Source organism: Populus nigra, chromosome 3 (assembly GCF_951802175.1).
Source record: "Populus nigra chromosome 3, ddPopNigr1.1, whole genome shotgun sequence".
Lineage (NCBI taxonomy): Eukaryota > Viridiplantae > Streptophyta > Magnoliopsida > Malpighiales > Salicaceae > Populus > Populus nigra.
In genome coordinates, this window is record NC_084854.1 from 10,281,661 (window position 1) to 10,301,971 (window position 20,311).

The 20,311-nt window shown below is 32.1% G+C and overlaps 2 protein-coding genes and 1 non-coding gene across 8 annotated transcripts; all 3 read left to right on the forward strand.

Moving 5' to 3' along the window:
- The first annotated feature begins 128 nt into the window (after positions 1-128).
- On the forward strand, positions 129-5,679 carry LOC133689627 (uncharacterized). 6 transcript variants are annotated; one of them, XM_062109564.1, is made up of 6 exons: positions 129-605; positions 1,246-1,360; positions 1,767-2,432; positions 2,651-2,762; positions 4,043-4,104; positions 5,290-5,431. In XM_062109564.1, the coding sequence occupies exons 1-5, from the start codon at positions 523-525 to the stop codon at positions 4,066-4,068; spliced, it is 1,002 nt and encodes a 333-aa protein (XP_061965548.1). In that variant the 5' UTR covers positions 129-522; the 3' UTR covers positions 4,069-4,104; positions 5,290-5,431. The 6 variants fall into 6 exon arrangements, with proteins under 6 accessions (XP_061965548.1, XP_061965552.1, XP_061965549.1 ...); XM_062109568.1 differs by lacking the exon at positions 5,290-5,431 and adding an exon at positions 5,229-5,247; XM_062109565.1 differs by lacking the exon at positions 5,290-5,431 and adding an exon at positions 4,819-5,184.
- Positions 5,680-6,117: 438 nt separating this feature from the next.
- Positions 6,118-6,190, forward strand: TRNAR-UCU (transfer RNA arginine (anticodon UCU)). Its single transcript has one exon. It is a non-coding gene; the product is annotated as a tRNA-Arg (tRNA).
- A 9,813-nt stretch (positions 6,191-16,003) lies between these two features.
- On the forward strand, positions 16,004-17,874 carry LOC133689043 (uncharacterized). The gene has a single exon (XM_062108755.1). The coding sequence runs from the start codon at positions 16,493-16,495 to the stop codon at positions 17,297-17,299; it is 807 nt and encodes a 268-aa protein (XP_061964739.1). The 5' UTR covers positions 16,004-16,492; the 3' UTR covers positions 17,300-17,874.
- The last annotated feature ends 2,437 nt before the right edge of the window (positions 17,875-20,311 follow it).

Sequence of the window (20,311 nt, forward strand, 5' to 3'; positions counted from 1 at the left end):
CTGACGAATATAATAGTCGAAGTCTAAAAAGTATAAAGAACATGTTAGTGCTATCAATAATAATAATAATAATAAACAGTAGTATTATCTGTTATAATAACATGAAACTGTAAACAGAAGACAGAACCACTTCAATTTATTGCATGTTTTTTTCCATTTTTTTAAATTAATAGGAAATAATAAAATAAGGGCACAATCTTTCATCTACAGAGCGAGCACGCCACATAAGGAAGAAATGGAGGCATAGTTTTTTTTTTTTTCAAAAAATAAAAAATAAAGAGAGAGAGTGAAGAATTTGCTTAAACGTCTCTTTCTTTCTTGCTTTCTTTCATCTGTCCTCTCTTCTCTCTCATTCTTTGCTTCTTCTTAGTACAGAAGAGAAGAGAGAAGAGAGAAAAGAAAGCATATCCGTCCAAGCAAAGCAAAAAAGAAAAACATTTGTTGATAATTTTTGGGTTTCTGTTTGTGCTTGAACGGGTTTCTTATTGCGTTTGTTTTGTTGTTGAATTTGAAGTGAAGAAGATGATGGTAGCTAACAGCTTCGATCTATGGCAAAAAGATGCTTTCTTTTCGGCTGCAGAGGAGGTTCAGGAATCTGCTGATGTGTACGTTTTCATTTCATGCTTTACATTCTATATTTGTTCGGGACAACAATTTATTTGGTTTCTCCGGTCTTACGACTATGGATTGTATTTTGAATTGGGTTTTGCATGCTGCATACTGATGTTTATTATATGTTTTGCTTCTGAGGTTGTCTGGATGTGTGTTTATTGCTCTGTTTTAAAGGTTGTCTTGTAGATTTTGGGGTTTTCTTGGTTGAAATTTCTGCCTATTTAGTTAATGACATGTGTTTGTAGATGTGTTGTGATGTCAAGCACTTCAATTTAAAGTTTGGCACTAAATATGCGGATGCGTGCCTTATTTCTTTGTTTTTCAGGTCTTGTTGATGTGAAAATGTGGGGTTTATGTTGTTTGTTTTGTAATGCATGACTATATATTCCTATCTTTGAAATTGTTGATCTTCAAGTATCATAAATTCTATTTCCTGTAATTTTGGAGAGTTTTCAGTTTTCACTAGCAGAAAGTTATTCTTGTGCTCTTTGAAGACAGGCAGCTCTGTATTCTAATGAAATCAACAAGTTATTCTTGTGCTACAAACTTGATAATCATTAGAATGCTCATATGCTCTTAGACTACTATTGAACTGAAATTGAAGCAGTTTTTGGTTATTTTTGTTTTTGGCAGAATGGAATCAGCATATAGAATGTGGACAAGAGAGAAGAGAGAGGGATCAAAACCAGAGGATTTGGATCAACTCTCCAGAGAGCTCCAAACTGCTTTAGGCACTGCCAAATGGCAGGTGTATTTCGTTCTTCAAACCTCTTAATTTATTACATGCCTCTCTTAATCCGTTTCTTTGAACTACTTTCAGTATATTGAATGTTAAACTTCAGTTGAAGGACTATTTCCAATTCTATGTTTTCTATTATTTACATCTGACAGATGAAAAGCTAACCTCAACTCATCCAACTTTGAATCCCTTGCTTAGAGTGTGTGCTTTATCCTAAATTTCACTTATCATTAAGTATCATAATACGTTTTCCCCTTTTACTGCACACCCTAGCCAAATGAACTGAGCACTAAGAAATCACTATAAATTTTGTTTTCAATTCTTACAGTTGACTAATTTCTTTTTCGCTAATAGTTCTCTTTTCTTTTGTTTCTCCATTTTTCCCTGTATCATTGATCTTTGAACCATGAAACAGTTGGAGGAGTTTGAGAGGGCTGTTCAGTTGAGCCGTGGACATTGTTCTGATGATTTCACCGCATCTAGGCATAAGCAATTTGTCACTGCTATTGAAAGTCAAATATCTCTTGTTGAAGCAGCTCTAAGGGAAGCTTTTAGTGGGGAAGGAAAGCAACCTTTTCGATGGGTGAATCTAGATAAAGAAGAATGTGATGATTTAGCCATGTTTCTATCTGGAACCATCCAAATTCCAGAGAATGTGAAAGATGATTGCACCACGGCCAAATCTCCCATGAAAGGTTCTCCTGGAGAGAACCCTCATAAGAGAAAAAAGGTGGACCATAACTCTGGGCCCACCTGTAGTAGAGGTACTTCTGATGAAAATGAATTCATTACCGATAATAAAAATGGAGAATTTATTATAGATATACAAGAGAAAGAAAATCTTGGAATGAGGGATGATATAATCAGTCAAGTTGATAAAACAACTGGTTCAAGGAGAACATGGAGTTCGCCAAATTTTGGTTCTATGAAATTCGTGGTTGCTCGTGATGACAAACAAAGGGACAAAATGAAGTCAAGTGTTGAGGCCACTCCTAAAGAAAAAGGGTACGAAACTTTCTTCTGGAAGCGAAGGTGTGGAGAACATTCTCGGGCAAAGGGATCAATTACTTTGTTCAATCAGGTGAAATAGTTAATTGCTTATGATATGTGAAATTGGATTATTAATCTGTCTGAAATAAATGTCCCTTTTGAATTATAATTGTGAAAGTGAAGGCAGGGATGGTTTCTCATATTATTTTCAATCTAAATGGATCAGTAAGATCTATTTTTTTTTACTTCACAAATCATTATGTTTTGGTAGATTCCCAGGAGATCTTATAAGTTTTTAACCTTCTGCAGCTCTCTGGTCAGACTGGTGGTTTCCAAAGGCAATTGCAAACCCCACTGCACCTGCAGTTCAGCTGTTCCATCCAACTTACTCTTGCTTTAATGCTCAGCATTTTCTTAATTGGTAAGTACTTGATTCTTTTGAACTTCATGCACTATTTTGTTGAAAAATGATTGCCAAACACCATTCTCTTGGTTCTCCCCTTATACTGCTGATCAAAGCACATAGCCAGCAGCTGGTATTGGAGACAATACTTAATTTGAGACCACTAATCAACATATTGGAATGATCCAGTATTGTGGACATTGTTGAACAAGTATATACTCTGGGAAGTTATGTAGTTAAAGACAATTTACTGGCTTAATGAAGTCATATTGAACTAAGCAGATATTCTGTTGTTATTTTTGGCCTTAACAGAACATGTGGTTCCATTAATTTAAAATTGTTAGCTCCTTGGAGATATCATTCGATTGTTAGGTTTGGATATTTAGCATATCCAAAACCAGTTTCTGCACAGAATGCTGTTTTGCCGCTATATTCACGGGTGCTTACAGGCACTACTCTAATGATACCATGTCTTAATTGATCAAGCAAACTACCAACAATCTCATCTTCATGCCATCATTTTACTCCAGAACTCCTTTACTTGTTTGGTTTATCTTGTTGAAAATGCATTTCAAGTTACCAGGTTAAGCTTAGAAGTCCTTTCTATGAAATATGATATCCAACTTTTAACTTCTCATCAGAATTGTCTACTTTTTCTATGAAATATGTTAACCAGCATTTTTGAATCCAAAATTCCTGAAGCTCATCTTCTGTCAGACAGGCATTCAACCTTTGTAGATATTAGGAGCCTTTTTGTTTAATTTGGTCCCATCACATGATAAGGAACTTCTTTCTTTGATCAGTGAGAAATATCTGATTGTTCTGTCAACTTTGCTAGCTCATTTGTCAATCTTCACATTATTTTAGCTCAACAAAAAATGTACTTTGGAAGTATTTACCTAGCATTGAAATCCTGACTTAAATAACTGGGTTTGTTAAATCCTCTAGGTGCTTACACATGAAGTAAATTTGAAAAAGGTGATGCCATCATCATAACCATCTCTTTGGTTAAAACACAAAAAGGAAAAGAGAACATCATAGCCACATTTGCAATTTGGACATGTAGGTGTAATAGAACGATCCTGTGAATGATATGGATCACTTGTCCCATCTTTATTTTGTACTTGTGGCTTCAATTTGTGAACCGAGGAAATAGATTGGAAATTTGAGCTCCTGTGTTTTTTAAATGATAGAGAGAGCTGTTGTAATTCATATTTTTTATGATGTTTTATTGCCCATGCTTGAATCCTTGTTTGACATTACACTGATTAAGGTTATTAACTTGCTTCTCTCTGCAGTGCCTTTTCTAGTTTATTCAGCTTGAGAAGTAGTATTACACTGCTCATTATTGAGGTGAAAGGTAATATGAACTATACTCTTGTGAAATATTTAACAAAAATATAAAACTGAGGTAATATGGCATTACTTGTTAGTGGATGATGTAAATATCCCGCATTGCCAACTCTGAGGAAACAATGGTGACAACTTAACATAAAACACTGACATTGTGACTTTGAGTGTTTGCTTGCTATTCTTATTTTGGAACTAAGACAATTGTTATGATGGATTTTTGTCCCCTTTTCAGACTGAACCAATTTTGTCTTCTTGACCCAGATTCCACTCTGAAACCTATGATGATCTTTTTTGCATGAAATCAACTAGATGCTTCTTTGTGTTTTGGCACCCAATTTCATGCTTTACTCAAGTCTTTTGATATAGGGGGCATATTGTAATTCTTGTACCACTAGTACATGAATTTTTTGCATCTGCTATGTTCTCACCACTTGGAATTGATATAGCATAAGATCTATCCTCTTCCCAAATAAATGCTTGTTGACAAAAGTCCATTTCTATAGCAAAACTGAAGTTTCAAATTGAGGAATATTGGAGCAATTGATAAGAGACACATGGGAAAGAGTTGGAAGCTCCATTTTGCTTTCAAACATGTGTTAGAAACCATTGTCTCTGAGGGTCATGGATCAATCAGTCTTTTTATGTAGCTTAGGGCAAAAAATGTTCAATGTTGTGGGCTGCTGCAATGGGCTAGTTGTTTTTTTTTTTTTTTTTTTTACAGATGCTTAGGAATTTGAAATATGAATGACTTGTCACCACTGGAGCTATTTATGAATGCTAATAATGATTCCATGGTCTAAAGTCCAATCGAAGTGCAGTGGAGTCTTGAGAATTGGTGCATCCAAAATGGGGATCATAGGGAGCATTGAGACAGTCTCAAGTGTGGATACTTTCTCAAAATTCTGTGTAATAGTATTTCATGTTGTTAGTAAATGTGAATCTTGTGCAGTTGAGATGACTAGATGATAATTAGTTTAACTGTCAGATGTCCAAAGAGACTAAATCTCCTCTTTCATAAACTCCAGTCTTTTGTTTTCTTCCTGTAGTTGAATTTGGTGGCTTAACGGGTGACAAGATTTCGATTTAACGCACTTCTGACAGATATTTCCCTTTGCTAAATGTTTATAACACTGATGATCTCCATTTCTATGAACTGCAAGATTGAAAGGATCCATCCATGTTTTGTATGCAGGTGTACTGAATTTCTTTCTAAAGTGTAGAAAGCAAGCACTGAGGAGGAAGATAACAGTTGTCTATATCTTCCCTGTTGTTTTAGAAATTCAGGGTCCGGCTAATCTACCTCCACGAAACAGGAGTAGAAGTAGCGGCAGGAGTGGATTGTCATTTTATAGATTCCATAGCCACATAAATTGTATATGTATTCATGTAGTCTCAAATTGTGCTTCGAAGAAAGAATATTTGGTACTACACAAATCCAAATTATATGTAAACTGAAAATTTATCACCGGAGGATTGCCGGTCATGACAAGTTTGAGGGACCAAAATGCAGGACTCTTATAACGGAGCCAAAATCATAACCATCTTACAGTTTGTAAAATGAAAATGTGCTTTTTATTTGCTAGATGTCCACTAATAATCTGTTTTGATTAACCACTTAACCTTCAAGATTTTGTTTATTAGCGTTTCAAAAAAAAAAATTAAAATTTTTTATTTTTTAAAATTATTTTAATTTATTGATATTAAAAATAATTTTGTAAAAAATAAAAAAATATATTATTTTAATATATTTCCTAATAAAAACAATACTTGAAAAAATAATCTATAATGTATTTTTAAACACATATCAATCCACATCTGTTTTTTAAATGAACTAGTCTGCATCTCTCTATCATTTTCAAGCAAATCCATAACAGCAAAGAAGAAAAGAGACGTTTCATGTTTTTGCTTTCAAACCTCGATGTACTCTAATAAATGAAGATCCTTTCGTCGGGTGCCATGGACATCTTCTATTTTAATTATATTATTGATATATTTATATTTCGAACAATAAACAAAACTAGCGCCCGTGGCCTAATGGATAAGGCGTCTGACTTCTAATCAGGCGACTGTGGGTTCGAGTCCCACCGGGCGTGAACTTCAATTTTTGCCAATGAGGTTATAATTAGGGCAAATCTTAAAAATACAGCTAATTGATTTTAAGGAAGTCTTTAATTATTTTTTAAAATTTTAATAATAAAATTGATATATAAAAAGTTTGGGAATAAAATTGTTAATAAGTATTTGGTGAAATGTCCATGTTTCCCCTAATAATTGATATTGTTCTTGACACAATCTTAATGTGTCCCTTTGTTAGGGGAATACCTTTTATTTAAATTGTTCTTGATTCTCTGCAAAACAAGAAAAACAAAATTGAAAAAATAATAGTATTTCCTTCTTGATCATGAATTTCTAATTAATTAAATTTTTTCTTCTTAATGTGTGGGATCTCTTTTAATAATTTTTTTAACCTTACTTGATCCTCCAATTTATTTTCCTTTTTCTCTTTCGCATAATTTCTCATATTATTTTTTAGTCCCTAATCACCTTAGTCCCTTGTTCTCTCTTTCTTTTTATTTCACTCTTTAAACTCTTTTTTTTATTATTATTTTTCTTTTTTTATTTCTTCTTTTTATTTTTTTTATAAATACTCATCTCACAATAAAATAAGTGAAAGCGTAAAAAATACCATAAATTGACTAACTTGCTTTAGAAATACATTTTTTTTTAAGAATGTTTTGTATTTTTTAAAATATTTTAGAAAACAAGAGTAGAAAATGAGTTATAATAGTTACCATTTCTTTACAATATCTATGGTATAGAGATATTGAAAAATTCATTTTCCTTTGATTTTGTATAATAAATTTGTAAAGAAATATAATACTAGAAAAGGTTTTTTTTTATTATGATAAAACAATCTTATAGAGAAGCGACTACTCTCATATCAAATAATTAAAAGATATTTTGATTGCAAACTCGACTTGAATTTTCTAATGATAGGGCTTGAATTTTCTAATCGTATGGCTTACACTTCCTAATGGAAGAGTTCAACTTTTTAACGATAGAGTTGAACTTTTTAATTATAGGGCTTGAAAATTTCCTAATTGCAAGGCTTGAAATTTCCTGATTGCAAGGTTTGACCGTAGCAAGAACTTATTCTGATTTATTTGTAAAGTAAAACTTATATATTTTGAAACCCCACTATTCTTATAGTTGGCATCTACAAAGACTGTCATCTTTAGAAATGTTAATCAATAGGTACTAGATTACTTAAACTGTTTAAGTGATCCTAATACCTTCAATGCTTGCCATAAGTTTGTCTTCCAATGTTCTCTCTCTCTCTCTCTCTCTCTCTCTCTCATACTCTCATATCAATGAATAAGAATGTTGGTTGTGTGTGCTGCTGGTTATGCTGGTCTACTACAGCTTTTTGTTAAGCTTGCTGGTTTTGTTATCTTTGTTCAGGGAGCATGTTTTCTTTTTGGTTGTATTCGTTTGTTCAAGGGAGTCTGTTCCCTTTGTTCGTTTGTATGTAAATGCCTATATATTCTGACATGCTGGTTTCCAGTTTTATTTCACTTTTGATCTAAACAATTACTTACATTTGATTAAAAAAAAATAAATGATTGAACCATCATATTAGCTTAGACCATATTGACTATGCTTGTCATTGCCTTTAAATGTAGTCCAAGATTATATGTTCATTATTTTTCATTTTTATCATCTACATGAAAAATCTATCACCTTAGCTCGCGATGGAGTTCATCAAATCATTGTTCAACTATTGTCATCATAATTGGTCTCTTCAAGATGAATTGCCCTCGGCTAATTTAGTTGTGGTCATTATGAGGCACACATGCACCTCATTTTTTTTCATGAACTTTGTAAATTAAGTCAATGAGGAAATTTTATAAAAATATTATCTTTTGTGTTTTCAGACCAAGATAAAAATTTATAATTGTGTTCATGTAAGTCCGATTGTTGAAATAAAATCATTGTGATGTAAATTTAAAAATATTTTTATTGAGTGGAAAGATTGTTTCCTTGGTAGAAAGCCTAAAACATGTCATTTAAATGCTAAAATGTCATTTTGAGTGTTGGCATATGATGAAATTGTTGTTGGTTAGACAATGGAAAAGAACAATTATTTCCAAATCTTGGCTATAATTGATTTTCTAACATATAGAGGGTTATTTTATAAAGAAAATTATAGGTTTTAAAATGAGAGTTTTGACTTTCAAAAGGAGCATCTTGCTTTATGTGATTTTGATTTAATGTCATTATTCAATGATATACAACACCCATATGAGTCATGATTTTTCTTCAAATTTTTTTTATCTTCTCTTTTAATGGTTAACACTTATCAACATAAATAAAATGTTTTTAATCAAAAAGGGCTTTTAAAAACATGTAATGTAGGCTAAGGCTCAAATGATGTTTAAGGATATAAGAACATAAGATTACTTGTTTATGTACTAAGATCTTCTAGACTTTTTATCTTGATTTTGACATTTATGTAATTAGTCTCACATCAATCTCAATTCTCTAAGCTCTATCTCATTGTCCATCATTGATATTGTGTCCTTAATTCTGGACTTTGTACCCTTATTCGGGATGTTCTAGATAGTCTTTTTTTTTTCATAAGTGTCATTTTCTTTCTTTTATTTGTAACACTTTTCATCCTTTTTATAATTTGCTTATTTCTTTTTATTTGAAGAATTTCATTGATCATTCAGAAACTTTCAAAACATGCCCTCCTAGTGTGAAGGGTGATCTTAGTCTGAGTTATTATCCAATAAAATATACAAGGTTCAAATAGGAACTATAAAATATAATCTTTACTTGTGATGGATATATCAAAGATGACCTTTCTTCATCTCAAATTAAAATATATTCATGTTGATAAATCTTAGCCTTATTGTTAATCATGAAAACCTTAGAGAAAAAGTGATGGGGATCATAAACCATGTGCATACTATTTATCATCATTTATTTCATTACTTCAAAACTTGGAGACGAGTAGGATTTTATCCTTTTAGGTTTAATGAGGGAGGATACCATATTTTAGGGTTGAAAAGAAGAGATAAATTAGACTCTACCTTTTAAGGTTCATTGGGATCAAAAATGAAATTTCAAGATTCATAAAAAGACAGACTGCCCTTAGTATTTGTATGATATATTTTGGAATTCAACTAATTTTGAATGAATTTGTCATGTTACTTTCAAATACACATCTCATGGTTTCAAAACAAGAATAAGACATGTAAAAGGCACACTTTATTATAAAAAGATTTAATCCCAAAATACATTAAAAATAAACTCGAGCAAATAAGGTTTTAATGACTTTATCCATAAATTCCTGTAATAAAAATGGGTTGACAATGCAACATTCACTATAACAACTCCTTTCATCAAACATTTTATGGCTAACTGATCGCTTACTATGACAATGATGGATTAACCTAGGAGACCCATTCTTAGTAAACCATTATCTATACTTAACTGATTTGCATGTTCAAGTGATTTCAAAACCATTAAAGCTACCTTTTTCTCATCATATGCCACATCTTCAACAATTACTGCATTCACACCCTCAATATTGGTGTTCATATGGAAGAGGGTTTTTAGTTAAATTAGGAGTGTTTGTATATTCATCGAAAGATATTCAACCATGTTTAATGAATAAACCAACATGTCTATTAAATGCAACACATGTTTTGATGTCATGCAACACATGTTTCGATGTCATGGTCTATAACCCTGGTAATCATATCTCATATCAGGTTTATACCAGTAAGGGTTAAGTGGCTATACATGATCACTAAGGATAAGAGCGATTTGGCCTAGTTTTACTAGGTGTTGGTATAGTTCTTTTAAATGCATTAAGAGTGGTGAAAATCTCTTTTTGTAAACCCCTGGCCTAAAAGTGTAAGATTAGGGGTGAAAGTCTTCAGTAATTAGTTTAGAGTAGTGTAAATTTGAGACTAAAAAATGATAAATTCAGAGGAAGATTTTTATGATTGGGGGTAAAAGTCCTCAGTAAATTAGTTTAAAGTCCTGAACAAAATAAAGTAATAAATCGATATACGAGCAGTAATCATGGCTGGGTAATTATGTAAAACCCTATGATAATTTGCTTAAAACCTTGACAAGAAAAGAATAACTTAAAGAAAAATATTTTTTATATGGGTGAAATTTCATAAAATATTAGAGTAAAACTTTGGAGGAAATAAAGGAAATAGTTATACATGAAAAATATTGAGGATCATAGAACTAACCGAAATAACCTATAGATATTATAAAGAGTGGAAAATCATAAATAAGAGAAAAAGTTCCTTCCTTTTCTACTTAAGTTGGTTGGCGCCATTAATTGAGAAAAATACCTTAGAAATTCTAAAAAAAATCCTTTCCTCTTTTCTTTTTCTTACAAGTTTAAATTACTAGATGATTGGTTAGTAAGGTTTACTTAAGATTAAACCTTAGTTAGTGATTTTTAGTGAGAGTTTTGGTGGAAGAACTAGAAAGAGAAAGTTGGATGAATTGAAGAGTAAAGAGTGGAACTTTGGAAAGGAGCTCAAAAGGCTTAGAAAGTTGTATTGAAACACTTTAATAAAGTTTTTTTTATGTTCTAATGGTGTTTTTTATTCTCTTATTGTGTTAGAAATTGAAAAATCCCCAAATTAAAAAAACTTAGGGTTTATATCAATTTTGGAAATTTTGGTAAATTAACATAAATAGTTATGGGTTGTGATGTTTTAGTATGAATTAAAGTGTAACTACTAGGGAATAAAAATAAATCATGCTTTATTTGAATTAACTCCATAAAAAAGAAAATTTCAATTTTTGAACTTTAAGGGTTGTCGCACATGGGCGTGCAAAGTGAGTGGTGTTGTGGGGGTCAAGGAATCGCAATCTAGTTATTTGATTTAGGGTCATTAGAAGACCTGGGTGTACTAGTCTTATAAAAAATGACAGAGTAAGGGACTCGTTGTAGCTAGAAAAGACATTAATACATCTAACGCACCTTACCTGAGGTAAATTTCATTGTATAGTCTATATATGATTTAAAGGTTTTGATAGGTTCCTAACTGGTGGTTTGTCGATGGTTCAGAAAAAAGATTTACTTCCATAAATAAATCTAGCATTTCAAATATATTATTGGTTCATATGCCAAAATAAATTCTTATGGAACGGGTCCATGTAGGTGCCCTAACAAGGTTCACCTATCTTGAAAAGCGAAAGAGTTTTTCACAACTCGTATATTATGGTAAAAAATACTCCCAATTTAAATTGATGAATATCTAAAATAATTCTAAAAATTTTCCAATCAATTTCTGATATTTAAATATCAGTCTACTTATAAGTCTAGCATTTAAGTCAAGATATTGACCAATAATTTTCTTGAATTAAAATTTTTAGAGTTATTGAAATATAGGCTAAATTCTTTGAAATTTTACAAACTTGTTGTAAAATCAATGCAATATATTTTATAAAAAAAACATGTCAAAGTATTTTAGACTTTTAAAATAAAAAATGCTCAAATAATTTTAAGGATTTTTTGTCCATATACAAGAAAAAAAAAGTCTTTGTTTTATAATTTTTATTGTTTTTTTTTTCTAAGCTTTGTTTGAAAAAACCCTTTTGTTTTGTAATAAAACTCCCCAAAACAAATCTAAGGGGTATTTGTCAAACTCACCCTTAAACTAAAAAAAACTTTAGCCAAACAAAGCCTTAACCATTGACTCAATTTTGACCCGACCAGATTAACCAAAAATTATTGGTTCGACCATAAACCAAACCAAACCAAAGACATGAGTTTGACAAAAAAAAGCCATAAACAAAAACCAAAACAAAAATATATTAAACTTGTCAAGAACACAAAAAAAAAACTCAAAACAATTGGTGAAAATGGATCAAAACCTAGAAAAAACAAAGAACACAGATGAACATTCAAAGTGATTTCAGTAACACGAACTATAACCAGACAAGATTTCTTGAAATAAAGGGAAAAAAAGTTTGTAGACCATGTAAGAACCAATAATCAAGCAACAAAACTCAACAATTATCACTTAATAATCCTGATTTGACCGAAAACATTTTGATACCAAAAACCAAAACCCTAACATTAAAACTCACTGAAAATAGTTATTAATGCATGAAGACCCTGGATCGTTATTAAATGATGTCATGAGAATGTGAAGATGCAAAGAAATGAAATAAAACAGGTCAAAAACTCATAGCTAAGACAATGTTCTTGGGAAGAACATAAAGAACACCAATCTAGATTTTGCCTTGAAATGTATCAGCCTACTACTAAGGCTAGGAATGCATACCAAGCCTTGAAACTGAATTTTTTTGGTTCACACAAACTACATTGTCATAGTCATATATATTTGAATCAAAACAAACAACAAAAAACAACAAATCATAGAAAACATGCATGACATCCTATTTTCCAAAACTGACAAATAAAAACAGCAAGCTTATCCATGCAATTTGGATTAAAAAATGATTTATAAAACATATTTTGGTCATGACAAAAGCCTTATGAACCCAAGATTAACAACATATCTTATCAATGCATTAATCGAACTAAAAAAACAAGAATTATTTTATCAAAAACTAACTTAACTAGAAGGCTTTTCAAGCATTCCAAATATATTTTCATACCTGTAAACATAAACACAAACCAAATGACAATAAAAATCTAATCAAGTAGGTCACATGGACTCCACTTTTAGGTTAAGAAATATACATTCAAATCTCTAGAACATCTATTGCTCTTCTTTTCTTTCCTTCGTAAGGTTTTGTTTCCACAAACTTGCTGTCATTTTAAAGATGAAGAAACTCTTATGCTAGGCTCATAAAATTTCACAACTAGGATATTTTCTTATTATTTGTCTCCTTTTTTCTCCTTTCATCTAAAATTTCCAAGGTTATTTATAGGGTTTTTCTAGGGTTTTTGATAGATTTCATCAAAAATTGATCAAAGCTGAGCCTTTTGATCAAAATGAGAGTTTTACAAAAAATTTCACAACTAAATACTATGGCCTTTAATAGTTTTTGCAATGATGGTTTTGGCCTAGGTGGGTTTCCTTTGCTTGAAGATAAAGACATGCATTCTTCACCTTCTAATCTTGGGGGAACAATTTATAGCCCTTAATAATAACCCTTTGGGAGCTTTTAAATGTCAACACATGAAAATGTTAGGTGGTTTTGCACTAATGATTATCTCAGTCAAGGCTAATTAAGTTGATCATTTTCGAGGCTTCGTCGAAGCAACTCCAACATCATTGTCATTGAAGACCTCCTGAAGTTGGTAAAAGGGGTGCACATCTTTTTTTAGATTGAACCTTACTCAATTTGGAGGTTTGTAGCTCCACATTCACTCATTTGAAGGTGTCCACTCGATCAACCTATAATTTAAAAATTGAGTAATGATTGATTAGGGACAAGATGTTGGAGACTAATATGGAAGAATTGGGATGTAAATGTCTAATTTCATGGAAATAGGGTTGTAAAAAGGATGTTCCTCTTCTATTAGTAAAAATCGCATGTCATTTCAAGATCTAGAACTCCATAACGAGCTCTTATAAAGTGCCAACCCAATCATTATGAACTGTCAAGAAAGAAGATGAATAGAGGTTGAAGGACGTGTCATTTGGGTTAAACACTAGAGTTTAGTGTCATTTTTATTTTGGTCATTGGTTTCTGATTTGTTCAATTTGACCCCCAATTGACCATTAAACTTTTAATTTTCTTCAATTTGGCCCCTGATTTCACCAATTTCTACCCTTGAAATTATACACCATTTACATGCTGGTCCTTAATCCTGAATTTCTTCAATCAAACCCCTAATTGGCTATAAAATTTTAATATTTTCACAATTAAGCCCTTGATTTGGCCAATTAAGTTTTTCAAAGTCTAATTTCAGCCCCCAAACTTCAATTTCTTCTAATTAACATCCAAATTGACTCTAAAAATTGATTTTTCTTGCAATTAAGTCCTTAATAAAATTAATTAAGCCTTCAAAATTCTTATTAAGTCTTCTTATTGAGTCCTTACTTATTGAATTTTGTATTTATTTACCCCAAATATAAATATTTTCGCCGAATTGGTCTTAAAGAGTAATGATTCCCCATACAATGCAAATTATCTTGGGTAAGATATGCTAGGGGTACTAATATCTTTCATAACCACAATCAGTCTTTTACCTTAGAATTTCATATAAGACCAGTCCACCTAGGTTTCCTTATGACCTTAAACCAAACAACTAGATGGTGATTCCTCAACCTTAACGTCCCGCCACGCCATGCACGAACATGTGACACCAATGACATAATATTTTTTGACAACACAATAACCTATTAGAACGAAAAGTAAAATTAATTATCAAGCTCAATTTTCAATTTACACAACATGAAAGGATAAAATAAAAAAAATAGTTAGATGAACGGGGTATAAAAAAATTCTAAAGGAAAACAAATGGATAGAAATTATTATTACAACCCACAGTAAACTTGTCCACGCTTTATCGCAAGTCAGATCAAAAGTTAATCTCTAATGTAAAAAAATAAAAAACCCTTTAATGTTTTAATAAATCTCAATTGAAACTAAACACTTGTTGGATTAGGCTCTTGCTTGATCTGATTCTTAAACTAAACCGAGTTAGAGTTGATTTCATATGAACAGATTGACTAAATGAGTTAAAAACCAATCCAATCAACCCCAAAAAAACCTCATTTGACTTTAAAAAAATTAAAGGCGATGGTGTTCTAACATTGTTTTTTAAATATTGAGACAATGATGTCTTAGATCGACCCATATTAACCCGCCAAGATATGATCTAATTAGGTTTAACAACTTTATTTTTTTAATTAATTTTATTATTTAATCATATAATAATAGTCATTTACAAGAAAGTGATTGAATTATTAAGAAAAATAGTATGAAGGGTTGTATAAAAGAGCACTTGCTAATATAATAACAATAAAAAAAGACTATGATCTCAGGGTAAATTGGATTGCATTCAATTAAAAATTCTCAAATAAACTTTTAATTAGTCTATTTTTTATTGGTTTAAATTAAAATTTCAAGGAAAAAAAAAGCTAAATAAAAAGACAAAATAGTTAGGCTTATGAGCCTAGCACGTAAAAAAAGTTAGGCCTATGTGCAAGGCTTACAAACTTATTTTTTTATTTAAATATAGACAATTCATAGTCTGTATTTTCAAATTTCAACTATCAATGAAATGATTTGAAAATCATGTGGTGAGTTTTTCAATTTATTTTTGTTTAAAAATATCTATAAAAAACATTCTTAAAATCTTAATAAATCAATTTCTCAACCCTAAACACCTCTAAATTCATTCAAAAATATAAAATCAATCTTGAAAAAAAATCTTCATCAGTCATGATATAGTTTTTCAGTTAATATGAAGGGTAAAAAGATACCTTAATAGAGTTTTTTTCGTTGAATAGGAGCTATTAATACTAAAAATATGTTTTTTTGTTTTTTGGAATATGGGCAATCATTGGTTTTCTCTTTCCTATCTCAAAAGCAATGACTTAAACACAAATAAAACGAAGTTTTTGATCAAAATGTATAATTTTCGAACTAAAAAGATTAAAAAATAAATAAAAAAGAAATTACAAGGAATGTTTTGCTAAAAAGGTGTTGGACGAACAATGCTTAGACCAAAGAAGGGTTACGTTTTTACCCATTTTCAATCTTGGTCCAGTCATCTTTGATTTTTTTATATAATTAAATTTAATTTAATTTTTCAATCTTGGCAGGCATTGGTAGACATTTGCATATGTATATATATATATATATATATATATATATATATATATATATATATATATATATATATGTTAATCAGGCTAAAAAAAGAACCTGTAAAGAACAGCCACCTCCAAAACCTGGTCGAAAGTGCTGGAAAGAAGTACCTCTCTCTCTCCCCTAATGTCCACTCCCTCCCTCTCTCCCCTCCTGTCCTAACTATGTAACACTCAATTCTTTGTTTTCACCCTTTCCAAATGGCTCTATCTCTCCCTCCTACGAAGCCAAAACAACACTACGTTATCATAGAATCCCCACATACTCCAAAACTTAAATTATTATAGCCCAAAAAATCCAATGTACGTGGTCGTAATTTGCCTCTCTTTTTCCTTAACTCCATACATAGTATTTATATTCTCCTTCTCCTCTATTTTACAAAGCACTGATAAATGTCAAGAAAAGAAAGGAGACAGGGAAAGAGAGACCAAAAAAATTAAAAATTAAATTTTCGTTCTTCTCTTTTTTCTTTTTGTAGCAAACCTCCTCTTAAGTTCATAATATAGAAACCACAAGAACATTCCCCCTCCCCACATTTGATTTCTCTCTCCAGAAATATGGGAGATTACACCAATCTCCACCGTGATCGAGAACAGGAACACGACCGAGACCGAGACCGAGAAGAAGAAGAAGAAGAAGAAGAAGAAGAAGCTCTCTCTCTTTGTGACTTCCCGCTACAAGGCAGGAACAAAGAAAGCCCAGATATAGCTGCCCACAATAGTGCAAGACCATCATCGGAGCCTGCCGAATTCTTCGAGTTCTTTAGCGACGTAAGCTCAGAGATGAGTTCAGCTGAAGACATTATCTTTCATGGTAAGCTCGTTCCCTTCATAGAGCCCTACTTTACTCCCCAAAATCAAACTAAAGAAGACCAACAACGCATTTCTTTTCGTCGCCGATGCGATTCTTTATCCGAGTTGCAAAGTTCTGTAAGTCGTTCGAATAGTACCAAGAATAATATTGCACTCATGAGAAACAGTCGGTCTCTGGATTATCGCAAACTTGAAAGGTTTCCTAGCTCTAAGAAATTTTCACCGGAATTGGATATTGAAAGAAGTTCGTCATTAAAGAGTATCCATGCAAGAGGTGAAGTTAAGAGGACGACCTCAAAGCCCCGATGGTATCTGCTGATGTTCGGGGTGGTTAAGCCTCCTACAGAGATGGACCTTAGCGATATAAAAAGCCGGCAAGTTCGCCGTAATTCTTCGATGACCATGTTCCCGCCTGTTGATACCAACGGCAAGAAGGCGCCGGTTAGCCAGAGTTCTATTAGCAAGGGCTCTTGTAGGTTGCTTAGAGTATTAAGCTGCAAGGACCCTGCTAGTGTTGCTGTAGCGACGTCGTTCCTGACGCCCCAGGTATGAGCAGATGGAAAGAAATGGAATTGGATCTGGCACTTGCCATGCAGGTGATGTCCGTCCAAATCAACATTTTCGGGACAATATTGGGTCTACAAGTTTGCTGTGCGAAAAAAGAGTGGGTGATTTTGGTGAGGGTAAAATGGTGATTGGATTAAATTTGAGGATTGATTTGGTTGGTGCCTTGGTAGCGAGGGTAATGTAATTGTGACTCAACGTAGAAGCAAGGGACATGATTTTGGTGATAAGAGTAGAGTGATGGAACATGCATGGTTGATAATATTTATGGCCCCCTTAGTAACTGAGCATTCAAGATTTGAGGGTTTTTTTTTATTTTTTATTTTTTATTTTTTTTTTAATTTTTAATTTTTAGGTTAGGTGGTGTAGAGTGAAGTGAAAGATGATCACGAGAGTCCTGCGAGTGGCATAATAAAAAATATCGATATTATCTGTGATTTATACCTAATGTTACTGTCACTTTTGGGATTTTGTCTCTTTATTTATAGCTAGATGTTGAAAGTAGGTGGAAGATCGATATTATATATTCAATAAATAATATTTTTTTGTTTTTCTTTATTACACACCGATGCTTCCTGGGCTCATCATTTACTTGTCATCTAAAAAGAGTTTCAGCATTTTAAGAAGCTGACAAAGTAGAAAATGCAGTGCAATTAAACCAAGTTGAGGATCGGATGATGCATTGCTGGATCATCGTCTATGTTGTGCCAGCCACAACTCTCGTGATCTCTGCAATGTCATTTATACAAGTTGACAACCATAATTGTATATGTATTGATGAGAGAGGCCAACTGCCGGAATAATTGATCATACTTACTAAATTGGTGGTTAATAATGGACTACGAGGATAACTACTATGTTTGTCCTAGTAAATAGTTTGGAGGCTTTATCATCTCAAAATCAGTGTTCCCAACCCTTGCATCATAGATTTACAGGCGGAATTTTTTATCAGTATTTATACTCTCAATCCGTCAGCACAAATTTTACCGACAGACTTACGAATGAAAATACTACATCGATAAAACTCTTGTCGGTGATTTATGCTCTATCGGTAAGTCCATCGATAACAATTTTACCAATGGATTTAGTGATAATAAAAGCGCCTAAAAAAATTTACTCGCTTCATTCTATCAATATTTTCATTGGTAAATATAACATATCACCGACATAAAAGTTGCATGTGTATGTAATTCCATTGGTAATCCTCTCAGTGAATTTGACATATAACCTTCAAACATACCGTCTGTAATTTCATTAGTGAGTAAATAGTGGTAATGACATTTTCAGTAATTTTTTTCCAACTATCTAGAATATACTAACAGATAAAATCCATCAGTAATCTCATCAGTAATAATTTAAAAATATTTTTTAAAAAAGAATCTATTAAACAGAAGTAGAAAATAATTGAATTAATATAAAAATAAAATATTTATTATAAATTTAAATATTTATCAGTTCAAATAAAATTAATTTAGAATAGAGGCGTAGGAGAAGGAGGAGGCAAGTCTTCACTGAAACCATGGGGCAAATAAATGGGAGCATATGTACCACCTATCTATGATCTTGTCTCCATCACTAATCAACAGAGTTCGGTCATCTCGACACTGAGTCGTTCATAATCAGCAGCAAGACAAGTTATTTGAGCTTGAACTCATTGGTCTAAAATCATCTTGAACTCCAGAGTTTGAGTGCTCGAAATCGATTGTGAGCATCCAATGGTTGAAACATCACGAGTCGTCAGCAAGTCATCGGTCGTAGTGTTAGGGAGACCATACATCCGATTTCTATCGGGTCCACTAGATGAACATCCCTCTAACCACAAATCCAGATCCAGATCCAGATCCAGATCCAAATGGGTCGAAGGATCGTCCTTGTATCTATCTTTCAACCAGGTGTTATATGGATCCTGGAAAACAAAGTCAGAAAATTCAAAAAAATAATAACTTAAGAAAAAATGGTTGAAAACCAACATACCACAAAGTGTTCAGCTTGATTATTCATGAGCTGCTGCATTTTTATTTGGTGATCATTACCCCACATGTGCATTTCCACATAAAACTCCATCGGGCTTAAGTCGCGTATAAGAACCGTAGCCTGCAAAAGAAAATTATTGTTAGTTAAATATATTAAATAAAAAATTGATGTAATTAATAAAGAATCTTATCATCCGCTTCACATGTGAAACGAACGGAACAGGGTTGTTAGTGTGCATGGTAACATAACCTTAAACACAATGGTTTCGGTTCTCCACACCGGAGTGTGATCGTCACACGAAACGTTTAGACATCATATGCTGAATATATTCTGCCCACACAGCCTCCAAGATGTGCGAAGTTCTAAAATCCTCCAAAACCATCATGTTCTTCTAGCTTAGAAACTCTCTTTTCTTTCGCATATCTTTTGGCTTTTTTTTTTGTGTCTCGTACCAAAAATCTCGCAAACTTTATAGTAAAAATGAATTACCTGTTAGTAAATGAAAAATAAAATTGAATAAGGATTAAAAAAATTATCTTAATTTCAACCTTACCTAGTTGCAATGTGATTCTCCCAAACCCACCTTGCAATTGCGTTATTAGCTTTATCTCATTCAAAATTTTCCTTGCGGTTAAAATTTGTAAAATAAAATTTTCATTAATATTAATAAACTAACCAAATTAACATAATAAAAAAATATTTGAGTCAATATTAACCTTTAACCTTCTAAACCATGCATCAATCATAGGTTTTCATTCAAAATGTTTGGAAACCTAACTCCATTAAAGTAAATTTTAAAAAATAATAACTTAAAAAAAATGGTTGAAAACCAGCATACCATAAAGTGTTGAGCTTGACTATTCACGAGTTGCTACACCTTTTTTTAACAGTTATCACTCCATATTTACGTTTCCATAAAAAGCCTTATCGGGCTTAACTCACATCCAAGAACCGCAACTTGCAAGAAAAAATTATTGTTAGTTAAATATATTAAATAAAAAAAATTGATGTGATTAATAAAGAATC